The 16,869-nt window shown below is 35.5% G+C and overlaps 1 protein-coding gene across 3 annotated transcripts in view; it reads left to right on the plus strand.

Moving 5' to 3' along the window:
• PRMT3 (protein arginine methyltransferase 3) overlaps positions 1 to 16,869 on the plus strand; it is a 130,692-nt gene that overhangs the window by 11,928 nt on the left and 101,895 nt on the right. For all 3 annotated transcript variants that reach the window (XM_049781032.1, XM_049781033.1, XM_049781034.1), the window contains 3 exons: positions 2,970 to 3,129; positions 4,610 to 4,754; positions 10,453 to 10,518. In XM_049781032.1, the coding sequence (XP_049636989.1) occupies positions 2,970 to 3,129; positions 4,610 to 4,754; positions 10,453 to 10,518 (371 nt within the window). The remainder of the gene's footprint in view (positions 1 to 2,969; positions 3,130 to 4,609; positions 4,755 to 10,452; positions 10,519 to 16,869) is intronic.

A 16,869-nucleotide genomic window follows, 5' to 3' on the forward strand; every position in this document is an offset into this window, starting at 1 on the left:
GACCCAAAAACCAAAAAAAATAAAATAAAATAAAATAAAAAGAGACAGGCTTTCTACTTCATTCACTTACATTATGCTAGTTATCAGTGTAGTTATTTCTCTAAATGTACTCACCACTCTTTGTGGTTAGCTCCCTGTCATGAGCTGAACCTTCCAGTCCTCATCTCTATTGTCTCTGAGAATTATTACAAAAATATCTTGTTTTTCTAAAAACCCATAGATGATTGATACTATTCTGTGTCTATATCTCTCCCTCTGACTTATTTCACTCAGCTTAATAGATTCCATATACATTTATGTATAGGAAAATTTCATGACTTTATCTCCTGATGGCTGCATAATATTCCATTGTGTATATATACCAGTTTCTTTAGCCATTCATCTGTTGAATGGCATCTTGGTTGTTTCCAAAGACTGGCTATTGTAAATAGCGCTGCAATGAATATTGGTGTGAGGAACGGATTTTTGAATTGTATTTTTGTGTTCATTGGGTATATCCCTAGGAGTGGTATAGCTGGATCATATGGGAATTCAATTTCCAGCATTTTGAGGAATCTTCATATTGTTTTCCATAAAGGCTGAACTAGATGGCATTCCCACCTGCAGTGAATGAGAGTTCCTTTCTCTCTACATCCCCTCCAGCACCGATTGTTCTTGTTCTTTGTGATATGTGCCAATCTCTGTGGTGTGAGATGATACCTCATTGTTGTTTTGATTTGCATCTCCCTGATGATTAGTGATGTGGAGCTATTTTTCATGTCTTTTGGCCATTTGTATTTCTTCTTTGACAAAGTGTTTGTTCATTCTCCCCATTTTCTTGTAAAGTTGTTAGTGTCTTGTATATTTTTCATATTAGCCCCTTATCTGATGGGTATTGGGTGAATAATTTCTCCCAATCAGTGGTGGCTCTTGTATCCTAGGCTTTATTTCCTTTGGGGTGCAGAAGCTTCTCAGCTTAATATGTTTCTGTTTATCTCTGCTTCCACTTGTTTGGAAAGTGCTGTTTCCTTGTTGAAGATGCTTTTAGTCTCAATGTCATGGAGAGTTTAACCTACGTTTGTTATTCTGTATACCTTATGTTTCAGGTCTGATATCAAGGTCTTTAATCCATTTGGATTTTACCTTCATACATGGTGTTAGCTGGGGGTCTGAGTTCTCTTTTTTGCAAGTGGCTAACCAGTTGTGCCAACAATACTTGTTGAAGAGGCTTTCCTTGCTCCATTCAGAATTTCTTGCCCCTTTATCAAAAATTAAGTGATTCTATGTCTTAAGGAACAGGAGAATTTTTGAAGACTATGGGATTTGGATCAGCAAAGGCATCACCTTTTCCCAAGAAAGTTATTGGCTACATATGAGATGGTGACTTTCCAGTGGAATAACCCCACATACACCACTTCAGTCACATGACAGATTAATATCACCAGTGATGAGGCATATTACCACTAGGATTGCCTTGGTATAGTGGGTGCTGTTTTTTTCTCTGCTGTTCTTTCAAAAAAAAATGTAGAATTAGCAGAAAAAACAGATCCACACTGATGGACATTCTGCAAAACTATCAATCAGTATACTATTCATAAGTATTATGTTACTGTGTAAAAGTATCCTGTAATTAGTTCAAGGTGTTGAATTTTTAAAATCTATTAAATATGGTATTAAAATTTTTGTTTTTTGTTATTGGGGCTTCCAAGCAGTTATCTATGGGTTATGCCAGCACATACTTCAATATTCAAGTTTGATGTTGTTTGGGCCCAGCAGTACTCTGGTCCACTATGGCCTCACCCAACAATTCTCTATGTGCTGGAGACAATGTGGTGTTAGGGACTGAGCTCAGGTCCTCTGTGTCAAGTGTACACTTCATCCAGTTGAGCTACTCCCCATTCCTTAATATATTTTTTATGTTTCTAAAGATTTATCTTTTTTTCATCTAGTTCTACTCATTGAGATTAAAAAATATGTTTAAATCTAATATGCTTTTAAGTCAGTTTTTTGTCTCATGTATTTTTGTTGTTTTTGAGCCACACCTGGAAATATTCAGGGATTACTTCTGGCCCTGCACTCAGGCATCATTCCTGATGGTGCTCAGTGGATCATATGGGATGCCAGAGATTGAACATGGTGAACTCTGTGCAAAGTGAGTACCTTAGCCACTGAAATATCACTCTGGCCCCCTGCCTCATGTATTTTTGAGCTTTTTTGGAGGAGGGATGGTTGATATACAAAACTCTTCAGTCTTCCTAACAAATTGACCACTTTTTTGGCAGTGCTCAGCTGCTAAGATTCAAGTGATTTGATGTGGATTCATCTTATGTATAGTTTAGTACTTTGACTTAAGATGTTTTAATTAAGGGGCTGGAGTGATAACACAGTGGGTAGGGCATTTGCTTTGCATGTGGCCCGCCCAGGTTCGATCCCTGGCATCTCAAATTCTGAGTGATTTCTGAGTGCAGAGCTAGGAGTAACCCTTGAACACTGTTGGGTGTACCCTAAAACCAAAAAGAAAGATGTCTTAATTATAATATAGAATCTTAATAGTATACTAAAGCCTTCTTTTCATATACACATTTAAACTTTAATAGGTATACTTATATATTAATGCTGCAATAATACATAAGTGCTACAATTTTGCTGTTCATTTTTTTTGCCAAATTAAATAGTAAATAATTCTGTCGATTTTGGGGAGTCATGCAGTTTTCTGTCAGTGTTTAGAAATAATTGGCAGTACATTGTATTGCCTTTAGACTAAACTCAATTTTGGTACAAATTTGTGCTCAGTTTAGAAAAGCTAACAGTGTAATCTTTGAATTTGGATAAAAGTAGTTTGGATGTTTAATGTTTCCTTAAATAAAAATCCTTTTCTTCGTTCTTTTTGGCTGACTTATAATAGGCACTAACTATAGAGTTAGTACTAACGTATCTATTTGTGCTTAACTGTTATAAGAGAGCCTAACAGTACCCATTTATTTCTTTAGATGTAGAAGATCTGTATGAACCAGTTTCAGTCCCATTCTCATACCCCAATGGACTCAGTGAAAATACATCTGTTGTTGAAAAATTGAAACATATGGAAGCCAGGGCACTGTCTGCTGAAGCTGCATTAGCTAGAGCACGTGAGGATCTGCAAAGAATGAAGTAATTGATTAATTTTACAGAAAAGTAATTGTTTATCTCCCCCAAATAGCACAATGAATAATAATGTAGAAAGAATATGGAAAAATAATTGTATGTACTAGAAAGCAGAGTTGCTATTTAGTTTTAGTCATATTAAAGGTGGAGCTGCTTTCTTTGTTACTACAGTTGATTAACATAAAATTTTATAGTTTTACTACTTCTTTATAATTACTTTCTACTAATGGTAATTGTTCTGCTGAATGTTCTCGTGGGTGCTTTTATCCTTTGATAGTTCCATACTTTTGATTACCCTGTTTCTTTTTACATTTTCTCTCAGACTTTTAAATTGGAGGAGTTAATACTTTTTTTAGGTTTGGGTAAACTGCAGTGTTAAGATTTTTAATAACCTAATTTTTTAAAGAGCTAAAATATAGTCATGTAATAATTAAAAAAAATTGGCAGGGGATGATTTTCTCCAGTGTGTGAATTAGTATTCCTCTGTTGTAAGGCTCCTACTAAGTATCTCATTCACCTGGGTATCTCCTTAGCTGTGAATTCTTGATTGAGGAGGTCTAAGTAGGTTCTGAGATTTTTGTATTTCTACTAAATATAGCACTATTTATATTTATAGGATTGTAGATTGGTACTGTTGATGACTTACAGTATATCCAGCAGAAAAAAGAATACAGTTGATTGTAGTTCACATTTCTTGTTGAAATTTTATGTTTTGGTAATAATTTCTATTTCTACCTCTTTGGATTGCAGATAGTTCATATCTATTTCATAAACATTCATAACCTAATCATAAACATATTTAATTAATAAATTATTTTGGGTTCCTGGACTCAAACTTATAGATGTGAAGTGTGTTCTGAACCAAACCTGCCAGTGCTCAGATTTTATTTCTGATTCTGAATTCAGGAATCACTCCCAGCGGTACTACAGGCCATATGGGGTGTCAGATATTGAACCAAGGTCTGCCATATACAAGACAAGTACCTTACCCACTGTAAGAACTGCTCTGGACCCTGGCCTAAGATTTTTTATGTGTTTATTATAGGGGAACTGAGTTTTTTTTTTAACATGAGATGGATTGTGCTAATGTATAGAAATAATTCTTAGTTTAGGTCTATTTTCTGTTCTTTATCTTGTCCATGAGAAAATATGGTTGTAAAGTATATTAATAGTATTGAATTTTAGTAAGATTTGAGTAGCAGTGGAAATCATGAAGGTGTAATTTTATTTAGCTGAAAGAGATGAAAAATTTTAATTTGTAGTTGACTACATTTCTGTGTTTTTTGCAGCATTGTTTACTACTAGGTTTGAAGATGTCAAAGCTTACTATCCAGCAGGGGGAGCTTTCAGTTGCTTTACAGTAGTGTGGTTTAGAAGGCACTTACTCCACATTCTCTCCCCCACCTTTTCTTCTTCAACCTCTAGCCTTTCCTTTGTTCATGGTTCAGTAAACCTGTCTCAAGGGTGTATTTCAAATTGATTACAGACAATTTGCTCAGGATTTTGTGATGAACACAGATGTCAGAACCTTCTCGTCATCTACTACTGCCATTGCAGATCTTCAGGAGGATGAGGATGGTGTTTATTTCAGCTCATACGGGCATTATGGGATACACGAAGAAATGCTAAAGGTTAGAAAAGAATGCAAATGCATCAAACCCATACTAAGGAAAATAATTGATTCCTTTAGACGAGATTGGGCACGTTCAGGGTGGTATGGCCATTGACAATAATGGATTCTTTTAATAGAGTAGTTAATAGATCTATTTCTTTAATAAAGTTAAACTATTCATATAATAGACCAAGTCTTTTTTAAATAGAGTAAAACAAGTTTTTGATTACTTATGATATAGGACAACTTTTTGTTTTTATTGAGAACTACTTTTTAAATCTTTTTGGTATTTCACAGATTATCTTGGGTTTAAGAAAATAGCAATGTAAATTCTCACAATTATTATTCATTTTTTATTATTTTTTTTCCTGGCCTCATCAGTGGTGCTGAGTCTATCATGTTATACCCAGAGTGCTCAGAAAGTCAGGCAGTGAGGGAGATCAAACCCCTTGAACTAGCTCCCAGACTTCCCATTTTATTACTACCAGAGAGATGTTTCAGGGGTTAAGATGTTTGTCTTACATGCAGTTAAACTTGGTTCATTCCCTGGCACTATATATGGTCCCCTGAGCACTACCAGAAATGATCCCAGAGCATAGAACCAAAAATTAGCACTGAGCACCACTCTATGTGTCCCCAAAATAAGTACAGAATTATTTTCAAATGAGCTAATCAAGTATTTAAACATGATTGGCTTTGGCTTTAACTTTTATAATGGCAGTGCTTGTGTAAAATACAAGTAGATTTCTAACTTGGTAGGTGATCAAATGTTGTATTACAGGTTATAAAATAATAGCAAAGTCTAATTTTTTAATTCAGTAAAATAAAAAATATATAAAATTAGTTCTGACTTAAAAAATATTAGGTAAAAAATTTTATGCTTATCCCTATTAACTTAAAATGCTTCTTTATCTTCCTTAAATTTAGGCAATGAAATGATCTTTCTGAATTCTTCCACAAAATATTAATTTATTTATGACAGTCCTACGGTTGTTTTAAAACATACTATTAATATTAGTATTTTTGTTCTGTCAGATTAGTAGGATCAGAGTGTAGGTTTGCTGATTTCTAGTAATTACATGGGGTTTTTAAAGTATATTATGTCATTACTAATGTTATAGTTGGTTTCATTTTCTGTTATCACTTGGTTAATAGAATAGCTTTCTGAGAAACTTCCAAATTATAAATGATTTCAAGTTTAGTTTTAATTTTAAAGCAAATTGAATTCTTTTAAAAATGACTTTTTTTGGGGTAAAGTGTGGTAAAATTTTATTAAGTATAGAATATTATTTTTATTTTTTTTTATTTTTTTATTTTTTTTTTTTTTTGGTTTTTGGGCCACACCCTGTGACGCTCAGGGGTTACTCCTGGCTATGCGCTCAGAAGTTGCTCCTGGCTTCTTGGGGGACCATATGGGACGCCGGGGGATCGAACCGCGGTCCGTCCTAGGCTAGCGCAGGCAAGGCAGGCACCTTACCTCCAGCGCCACCGCCCGGCCCCAGAATATTATTTTTAGAAGAGTTCATCTAAGCTCATGCTTATTTCAGATTGCTTTATCAGCTTAAATGCTATGAACCTTTTATTTTTCCAGTAAGGAAATTGTGTGGTGGATTTTTTCAGACAGATAAGCATAGTTGACAGTACCTGAGTGTCTCATTATAGTCATCAGGATAATAATTTTATCCAAATATTTGTCCTGTCCACCTATTTTTTTTTTTTTTTTTGGTTTTTGGGCCACACTTGGCGGTGCTCAGGGGTTACTCCTGGCTGTCTGCTCAGAAATAGCTCCTGGCAGGCATGGGGGACCATATGGGACACTGGGATTCGAACCAACTACCTTTGGTCCTGGATCGGCTGCTTGCAAGGCAAATGCCGCTGTGCTATCTCTCTGGGCCCCATATTTTTTATCTATTTTTTTAACAAGAGGATTTTTATATCTTTCATGTACATATCAATTTAGAGCTTTCCACTGCATTCTTTTCTCTTTTAGAGACTAACTTAAGAATCCTTACTATTTGGTAGTGGATGTGGTGTGATATAAAACATGATACCCCTCAACTTTTTAAACAACTACTTTCTTGAAAGATCATGTTTCTGTCATTAAAAAAATAACATAATTCTAAATGCTTTCTTTAGTTCCTCTTAGCTGTTAGTTAACCTTTGTGATTATGACTTCATCTTTAAAAATACATGATTAAGTATTCACAGAAAAGAAGAATATGTCCCATCAAGGAACAATTTATATTTTGCTAGTTTGTATTCCATAGTGAATATGAAATGTGCCTTATGTCAAGCCATATTTATTCTGTTTTTTACTTAAACAGTTCTTTTTTTTTTTTTTTTTTTTTTTTGTGGTTTTTGGGTCACACCTGGCAGTGCTCAGGGGTTACTCCTGGCTTCATGCTCAGAAATTGCTCCTGGCAGGCACGGGGGACCATATGGGATGCCCGGATTCGAACCGATGACCTTCTGCATGAAAGGCAAATGCCTTACCTCCATGCTATATCTCTGACCCCACTTAAAAAGTTCTTAACACAAATTCTGTTTAAGGTAGATGCTGTTAACAAATTGTTACTTTATTTTCATAATTAAAAATATTGAAACCATATTTATAGGACTTATTTTTGTTTACAATGGACCTAATCATTTTATGGAGATGTGATTTAGATTTTTTGTTGTTTAGTTATATAAATTTTAATGATATCAGTATACAGCATGATTATAGTTATGAATATAAGTAGTTTGGGATCTTATTTTCTGGGATTAAGATATAAAGACTATTTGCACTTTTCTTTCTAAAGAAGAGTCATTGTTGACTTTTGTAAACCTGAGAGAGACAGCGCTCTTTTTTTTTTTTTTTTTAAATTGCTAAGAAAAGCATTGCTCACCCTGGAGAATATTTATCACAGACCTTGGTACCATTTATCTTTACTGCATCTTCTTTACTGTGTCTGCAGCTAAATCATGCATTCTTTCCACATACATGAATTTATAAAATTAAAATATGCTTTTTGGGTATGAAAATTTTATAGAACATTCATATATAAACATTACAGAATATATAATACTATATTCCATCTTTTGCCTTTAGAATCTTTTTTCACAATATTTGTAGACATACTTAGATGACTTTTTTACTGGTCTAAAATACCTTGTTTAGTTTGGGAGCTCTAATTTTTGTGTTTCTTTAAAAGGTTGGTGCAAAAGATAACATTTTAAATTTATGTTTTTTATTTGATTTTTATTATTGATGTTTATTATTGATTTTTATTATAGTATTGCTTTTTTGACTTTTAGATATGATTATGAGGAATACTCTTACTTGAGTTTTCATGTTTAGAGTTTCTCTTGGATTAAATTCAGTTACTAAATTGAAGTCCTTTGGCCCTTTGATATAGTTTGATTACACTGCACTGTAGTGAGGGTATACAGAAAGAGTCCAGATGAAGGATGGTAGTGGAGCCAAGCAGTAGTGCATGGTCAGGCTGAAGACAGGAGTGAGATGCTGTTGATTAAGTTGGAGCAGTGATGAGGCAGTGTGTTTGTAAGAGCTTTCCAAGCAACTGCTTTCTTGACTAATGTTCATCCTTTCCATTTCTATCATGTCAGCATAAATCACTGGTTGTATTATAAGAAAAGTATAAATCCCTGGTTATAATCTAAGAAAAGTGGAAACAGGTAAAAATGTCATAAATGATATGCTTTTTATTTTTTATTTTATTTTTTTTTTTTTTTTTATTTTGGGTCACACCCGGCGGTGCTCAGGGGTTACTCCTGGCTGTCTGCTCAGAAATAGCTCCTGGCAGGCATGGGGGGACCATATGGGACACGGGGATTCGAACCAACCACCTTTGGTCCTGGATCGGCTGCTTGCAAGGCAAACACCGCTGTGCTATCTCTCCGGGCCCTATGCTTTTTATTTTTAAAAAGATGTTTTGTTAGTTTGTTTTTGAGGGCTATACCTAAGTGGTACTTAGAGGTTAATCCCAACTCTGCCTAAAAAATAATTACTGTATTGAGAATCATATTGGGCCTTCAACATACAGAACATACACTTAACTCATTGAGCTATTTTGTTGGTTCAAAAGATAGTTTTACAATCAGTTAATAAAACAGGGGATAAGGCACTTGCTTTGTATGTAGCCAAACCCTGTTTTGCCCTCCAGTATCACATATGGTCTTCCAATTACAGCCAGGAATAAGTCCTTGAGCACTATTAGGTGTGGTCCCAAAACAAAAACAGAAACAAGGTTTTTATTTAAACATTGTATTTTTTAGTTATTTTTTTTTAAATTACTTACAGGGAAATATTTCACAAGGCTAATTTAAAATATAGGATTTATTAATCTCTGATGTTGGTGTAAGATTACAGCAAAACCCATTACTGCTTAATTATTTTTCAGTATGTGTCTCAACTGAGTTAATTTCAGTGTGGAATCACCTTTGTTCATAGACCAACAAAATGTTAGCTTTCAGCACCTGCCTTGGTCACACAGTCATGTGAGATTTCAAAATGTAGGTGTCACATAATATGAACTATAGTGCTGAAATGATTTTTCATTGCAGATTTTTCATTTTAGGGGAGGGGACTGGTTTTGGGATGCTCAGGGATCTGTGCTCAGACAACTACTGTGGTGTTGGTGGTCAAACTAAGGTTGACTACCTGCAAGGCAAGGGCTTCACTCCCTGTGCTATTTCTCCAGCCCTACAGTTATAGACTTGAAAGCATAACTTTCTACCATAGAGAGTTCTTGAAACAAAAATAGATAAAGGTGGTCATTGATTTTTTTTTTTAGAAAAATGTTATTTTTATTTATGTTTGTCTACAGTATTTTCTCTTCAATAGCATTCTGTTACAGGGATTCAGCCTTTAGAGTCTGGAGAACCTAAAAACTTTAAAGGAGAATAACATGTTCATATTCTATTAATTTCAATTAGCTGATGCATTATAATAGTATTGAATGTCTCAACAGAAATGTATATGTTTTCAAGAACTTAGATCTTGTTTGATTTTAAGTGATGTTCTTTTTTTTTTTTTTTTTTTTTGGTTTTTGGGCCACACCCGGTAACGCTCAGGGGTTACTCCTGGCTATGTGCTCAGAAGTTGCTCCTGGCTTGGGGGACCATATGGGACACCGGGGGATCGAACCGCGGTCCGTCCAAGGCTAGCGCAGGCAAGGCAGGCACCTTACCTTTAGCGCCACCGCCCGGCCCCTTAAGTGATGTTCTTAAATATTTTCTTTCACACAATGAATACACAATGTCAGTCTAACAACCCTTAGACTAATAACAGAACTGAAGTTAGCGGAATTGGCCTGGTTGAGGGGGTATTAGAAAGAAAGGGTAAACGACAGGCACTGGTAAAGTATATTGGCCTCTGTATTGATGGTGAATGTAGTGTGGTAACTAAGTATTCCTAAAACAGAAACATTTAGTCACTGACCCAGTGTTACCTCAGTAAATTAAAAAAATTGTTTTACTCAGTTAACTTCTATAAAAGTTTTTGAGTTGCTATTTTGTTATTCATTTGAAGGAGAAAAAATTGTTTCTGAATTGTTGCTATTTGGATTATTTATTTAAAAGAAGGAAAATAAAGTTGGTTTATTTTTCTAGGCAAATAATAACTCTTGTAAGAAGTAATATCTATTTCCTTCCTCAGTACTTTTTATTTGTCCAGACTGTCCTGTTAACATATATATTTTTTCTTCCCATCTTAGGACAAAGTACGAACAGAAAGTTACCGTGATTTTATATATCAAAATCCACATGTCTTCAAAGACAAGGTAAGTATTATAAACTACAAAACTTTAATTTTCACTTGTATCTTGGCAGTTGAAATTTTGTCTGGTGTCATCGTTGTGGTAACTGTTGATTTCAGTACTTGGGTTTATTTCCTGGGAGAATTTTATGATGCTGCTCTGTGATGCAGGGCCTGACAGGTGGAAACGTTGTCATTAGATATATTCTTTTGAAAACTTGTTTTGAAATTTGTTTATTATAGAACATATCTTACACTCTGCTTCTCTTGTTAGTTTTTGCTTTAATGCTATTTACTTATTTTTTTGTTTTTGGATCACACCAAGAGATGCTCAAGGGTTGGTTACTCAGAAATTACTCCTGGCTGGATGCTCAGGGGTTACTCAGGAATTACTCCTGGCTGGCTCCAGGGACCATATAGATTCTATAGAATGTCCGGAATGAATCTGGATTTACTGCTTTTAAAGCAAGCATCCTCCCCTCTGTGTTATCACTCTGGCCTCTTAGCTTATTTTTTATTTATTGTGATTTCTATGAACTGCAGACTTGCCAAAGCACATGCTTGATTTTTATTCTAGTTTATTTATTTTTTATTTTTTTAGTTTTTGGGTCACACCCGGCGGTGCTCAGGGGTTACTCCTGGCTGTCTGCTCAGAAATAGCTCCTGGCAGGCCCGGGGGACCATATGGGACACTGGGATTCGAACCAACCACCTTTGGTCCTGGATCGGCTGCTTGCAAGGCAAACGCCGCTGTGCTTTCTCTCCGGGCCCTATTCTAGTTTATTTTGCCTTTTTGTTTGTTTTGGGGCCACACCTAGAGGTGCCAGGAATTATTCCAGGCTCTGCTCTTAGGGACTACTAGAGGTTCTTAAGTAACCATATGGGATATCAAGGATTGAGTTAGGTTGGCTACATGCAAGGCAGGGCCCTAATTCTGTACTGTCTCTCCAGACCCTTATTCTTTTTTTTTTTTTTTTTTTTTTTTGTGGTTTTTGGGTCACACCCGGCAGTGCTCAGGGATTATTCCTGGCTCCAGGCTCAGAAATTGTTCCTGGCAGGCACAGGGGACCATATGGGACGCCGGGATTCGAACCGATGACCTCCTGCATGAAAGGCAAACGCCTTACCTCCATGCTATCTCTCCGGCCCCATCCAGACCCTTATTCTAGTTTGTTTTGGTTTAAAGTTAATAATTTTAAGATTTTTTTTTTTTTTTTGATTTTTGGTTTTTGGGCCACACCCGGCAGTGCTCAGGGGTTATTCCTGGCTGTTTGCTCAGAAATAGCTCCTGGCAGGCACGGGGGACCATATGGGACACCGGGATTTGAACCAACCACCTTTGGTCCTGGATCGGCTGCTTGCAAGGCAAACACCGCTGTGCTATCTCTCCGGGCCCAAGATGGTTTTTTTTTTTTTTTTTTTTTTTTTAATTTTAAGATGTTAATTGATAATTTGAGTATACATAAATATAATTTATTTTATGTGTTTCTTAAAAACCTTACTGCATTATGAGGCTTTTTATGTTTTATTATTTACCATAATAATGCCTTTGGGCTTCAAAAATGATCTTTTACTGTTGTGTGTGTGTGTGTGTGTGTGTGTGTGTGTGTGTGTGTGTGTGTGTGTGTATTTGAAATATATCTTCCTTCCTTGTGTGTTATAAAAACAATTTCCTTCATGACTTTTTTTTCTGTAACACTTCTTTCCTTTCTCTTTCCATTTTGTAAAAGTTCTCTTTATTTGAAATTAGTCCACTAATTTGGTTAAGAATTTATTTTTGTCTTTGGGAACTTGAGAATTTTGTTTTACTTTTTAAATTCAAGAATATGTTGATAATGTCTCAGGTTTTTATAAGTCTTCTATTATTTCAGTTTTATTTTACTTTAAACTTCATTAGTAGTTCAAGGACTACCTCTAGCAAGGTGCTGGGGGGACTCGGTAGTAGTGGAAATCAAAATCTGCCTCTTGCATGCAAAGCATGTACTTTTTAGCCCTTTCAACTATAAACTAGCTATATGCTAGCCCTCAGTTCAATTTTAAAGCACACTTTTTTAGAGTGGTGTGAGGAGGGTGGAACAATAGTTCAGTTGTAGAACTCTTGCATTGCATGCAGCTGACCCTGATTTTATCCCTGGTACCCCATGTTTTCCCCTGAGCCTGCCAGGAATGATCCCTGAGTGCAGAGCCAGGAGTAAGCCCTGAGCACTATAGCATGTGGCCTGAAAGCCAAATAACTCACTTTTAAAACGTTGTTTAATATACTATTAACAACTCTGCAACAGTTACCACATTGATGTTTTGGAAAATATATTCTTTATTTTTTTTTATAGAGTTTGGAATATAATATAATTTAACTTTTTATTTTGTTTATCTTTTTACACTGAGTTGAAATGCTAACATTTATATATTGGAGCGAGTTGGACATTTGCCTTGCTCACAACTCACCTGGGTTAGATTCTATGATCTCCCGAGCCCGCCTGAGGTGATAACTGAACACAGAGCTAGGAGTAAGTCTCTAAGCCTGGAGTACTGCTGGGTGTGCCAAAAGCCAAAAAACAAAGACATAAAACTTTATGTGGTGTTCTGTTATTTTTTGGTAAAGCATTACCTACCCATGGTTATGAGGGACTGTGTTTGTTTTTGCTGATTTCCAATAGAAAAGTACACTTTGTATCAATTCTTTGTACTTAGATTGGAATAGAGACTACAATGTTTGCCATGCATGTGGTGCCAACTTGGGTTTGATCTCTGGCACTCCAGAGCACTGCCAGGAGTAATTTATGAATACAGAGCCAGGAGGAACCCCTGAGCACCTTTGACTATGACCCCAAAACCAGAAATATAAATTAAAGGTAGAAATGGACATTTTTATACAAAGTGCTTACAATGATAGGAAGCATGTACAAAATATAAAATAATTGTATTCCTTTTACTCTTAAATCTACTTAAATGAAAACAAAGGGAATTATTTATATATTGTAGGTCTTCCTTCTATCCTTTGAGATGATTGAATTTAACTTATCTAGTTATAATGGGCTTTGCTTAGAATTTGTAATTTCTCAGAAATATAATGTAAAAAATATCAATTGTTTTCAGATTTAGGTTTTTATACTACCATATATTTGAATAGCATTTGGTAATTTATAGATTGCTTTTAACGAAAAAGGCTTTATTTAGTCTATTACACTTTATTACACTTTATTTAGTCTATTACACTTAACTCTGCTTTATACTTTGAATATCATTATGTTAAAATAAAATGAGTACGGCAGGAACCGAGTTCATTAATAACCATTGTTATTAATTCATTATTAATAGCATATTTTAATATAATTCACCAAGAAATTTTTTGTTTTTATGTTTTTGTTTTTATGTTTTTCTTAGTTTTATTACCATTGTTCCAGTTTGCATTTGTCACCCTTAGGTAGATAAACTTTGCATCATGGAACTAACTTCTTTGTTATATTATGCAATGTATAGTATATTATGCAATGTGTAGTACAAGTTAATTATTTTAATGTTTATATTTATAAACATACTTTTTTCTTCTTACCTGTACCATATGATTCTTTTCTTTTGTTAGAAGTCATGAAACTTCTGTAGAGGTTATATACTTTCTCTGATTTAATTTAATTCTGAGTATCATTTAGTCATGCTGTCAACCATTTGTAATTAATTTTGTTGTACATGAAGGTAATTCTCAGTTTGCCTCCTTATCATATTTTTGATTATCTACAGTGAAAATTTGTTCCTTTTTTTTTTTAAGAAAAAGAAAACCGGGCCCGGGCGGTGGCGCTAAAGGTAAGGTGCCTGCCTTGCCTGCGCTAGCCTTGGACGGACCGCGATTCGATCCCCCGGTGTCCCATATGGTCCCCCAAGCCAGGAGCAACTTCTGAGCACATAGCCAGGAGTAACCCCTGAGCGTTACCGGGTGTGGCCCAAAAACCAAAAAAAAAAAAAAAAAAAAAAAAAAAAGAAAAAGAAAACCAAATTATTTTATAAAAGGTTGATTTAGTCTGTGATCTCTTCCTCTTTGAGTCTCACATGAAGTTTTAGTTTAGTCACCTACTTGTATTCTGAACTAGATGTAATAAGTGATAAACAATTAAAATGTGGGCCTGGAGAGATAGCAGTGTGGCGTTTGCCTTGCAAGCAGCCGATCCGGGACCAAAGGTGTTTGGTTCGAATGCCGGTGTCCCATATGGTCCCCCGTGCCTGCCAGGAGCTATTTCTGAGCAGACAGCCAGGAGTAACCCCTGAGCACTGCTGGGTGTGGCCCAAAACCCAAAACAAAAACAAAAACAAAAACAATTAAAATTAATTTAAATCCAAACTTTGCAAGTAGTTATTCTTGTGTTTGAATGTTCCTTTTGCTTTTGCATTTGTATGATTCTGAAACTTTCATTTTCCCTCTCTGAAGCCTTTTATTCTCATTTGCAAAGGGGAATTAAAGATTTTTAATATAGTCATATGCACATATGTAATATAAACATATGGTATATGTTTAATCTTAAAAAATAAATGTGATTATTTTGTGATTTGGGGGACTAACCAAGGGCCTCATACCTGCAAGATAATGATTTCTTTTGACTTTGTGGAGGTTTGTTTTGACATGTGGTCTGTCTTGTAGAATTTCTCTTGTACATTGGAGAAGAATGAATTCAGCCTTTTGAGAATAAAAAACTTGATATATATCTGTGAAACTGCTCTATTTCTTTTCTTTCTTTAAAGAAGTATTTCCCTACTAAGCTTTAGTCTAGTTGATTTACCAAGAGTGGAAGAGCAGTATTGAAATCTCCTACCTACTATTGTGTTGCTATCATGGACTTCAAGTCACTTAGCAAGTTATTTTAAGTATTTTTATGGTCCCTTAATTGCTCCATGTATCTTTAAGAGTGTGAGTTCTTCCTGATGTACATATTCCTTGATCATTGCCTCTTAAAACCTTTTTGAGTGTGAAGTTTTTTTCATTTGATTCTAATATGGCCATCCTGGACATTTTTTTTTTTTTTTTTTGGTTTTTGGGTCACACCTGGCAGCTCTCAGGGGTTAGTTACTCCTGGCTCCACACTCAGAAATCGCTCCTGGCAGGCTCGGGGGACCATGTGGGATGCTGGGATTCAAACCAATGACCTGCATGAAAGGCAAACGCCTTACCTCCATGCTATCTCTCCAGCCCCCCTTCCTGGACATTTTGAGAGAATTGTTTGCTTAAAGAATTTGTCTTCCAATATTTGACTTTGAATCTACTTTTGTTTTGACTATTCAGGTGTGTTTTTTGAAGGCAGTGTAGAATATTGGTTTCAATTTTCTAATCCATCCTACCGCTCTGTGTCTCTGAATAAGTGCATTTAGTCCATTGACATTGAGAGAGATTATTGTAATGGAGTTTTTTTTTCTTTTCTTTTCTTTTCTTTTCTTTTCTTTTCTTTTCTTCTTTTTCTTCCTCTTCCTCCTTTTCTTCTTCTTCTTCTTCTTCTTCTTCTTCTTCTTCTTCTTCTTCTTCTTCTTCTTCTTCTTCTTCTTCTTCTTCTTCTCCTCCTCCTCCTCCTCCTCCTCCTCCTCCTCCTTCTCCTTCTCCTTCTCCTTCTCCTTCTTCTTCTTCTTCTCCTCCTCCTCCTCTTCTTTTTCTTCTTTTCTTCTTCTTTCTTCTTTCTTCTTCGTTTTTGGGCCATACCCAGTGATATTCAGGGGTTGCTCCTGGCTGTGCGCTCAGAAATCGTTCCTGGCTTGAGGGACCACATGGGATGCAGGGGGATCAAACTACAGAGTTTTTTTAAAAATCATATTTCTGTAGATATTTGTGTGTTTATGGGATTCATCTTGTTTTAAAATAGCCCTGTTAGTCTTCTTGTAAAGATGGTTTTGAGTCTATGAAGCTCCTGAGCTGTTTAATATGTGCAATTGTATCTCATTCTGTTAAACTTGAATGAGTCTTTTGGGGTGTAAGATATTGTTGATGAGTTCTTTTTCTTGAGTTTTTTTTTTTTTTTATCCCACCATTGTCTTCGGGCCTTTGATTTCCTGCTATAAAACATAAGGATGCTCCTTTGTATGTGATTTTTTTTCTTTGATTTTGCTGCTTTCAGTATCCTATCTGTATGGTTTTTGTCATTTCGATTAGGACGTGTCTTGGAGTACTTTTATTAAAATCTCTTTTAGTTGGTACTCTTTAGGTTTGGGTGCATGCATTCTCCAGCTCTGGGAACTTCTCAGCAATGATATCTTTGACTCTTCTTTATGGTTTTTTTTTTCCTAGCCCTCTGGACCTTGATGGTTCTTACATTGTTCCTCTTGAGTTTGTAATAGAGTTCTCTGGTCAACTGTTTATTTTGAGGCTCTTTTCCATCTTTTGAAGTTGTTTAGAGGTTTTCTG

Source organism: Suncus etruscus, chromosome 9 (genome assembly GCF_024139225.1).
Source record: "Suncus etruscus isolate mSunEtr1 chromosome 9, mSunEtr1.pri.cur, whole genome shotgun sequence".
Lineage (NCBI taxonomy): Eukaryota > Metazoa > Chordata > Mammalia > Eulipotyphla > Soricidae > Suncus > Suncus etruscus.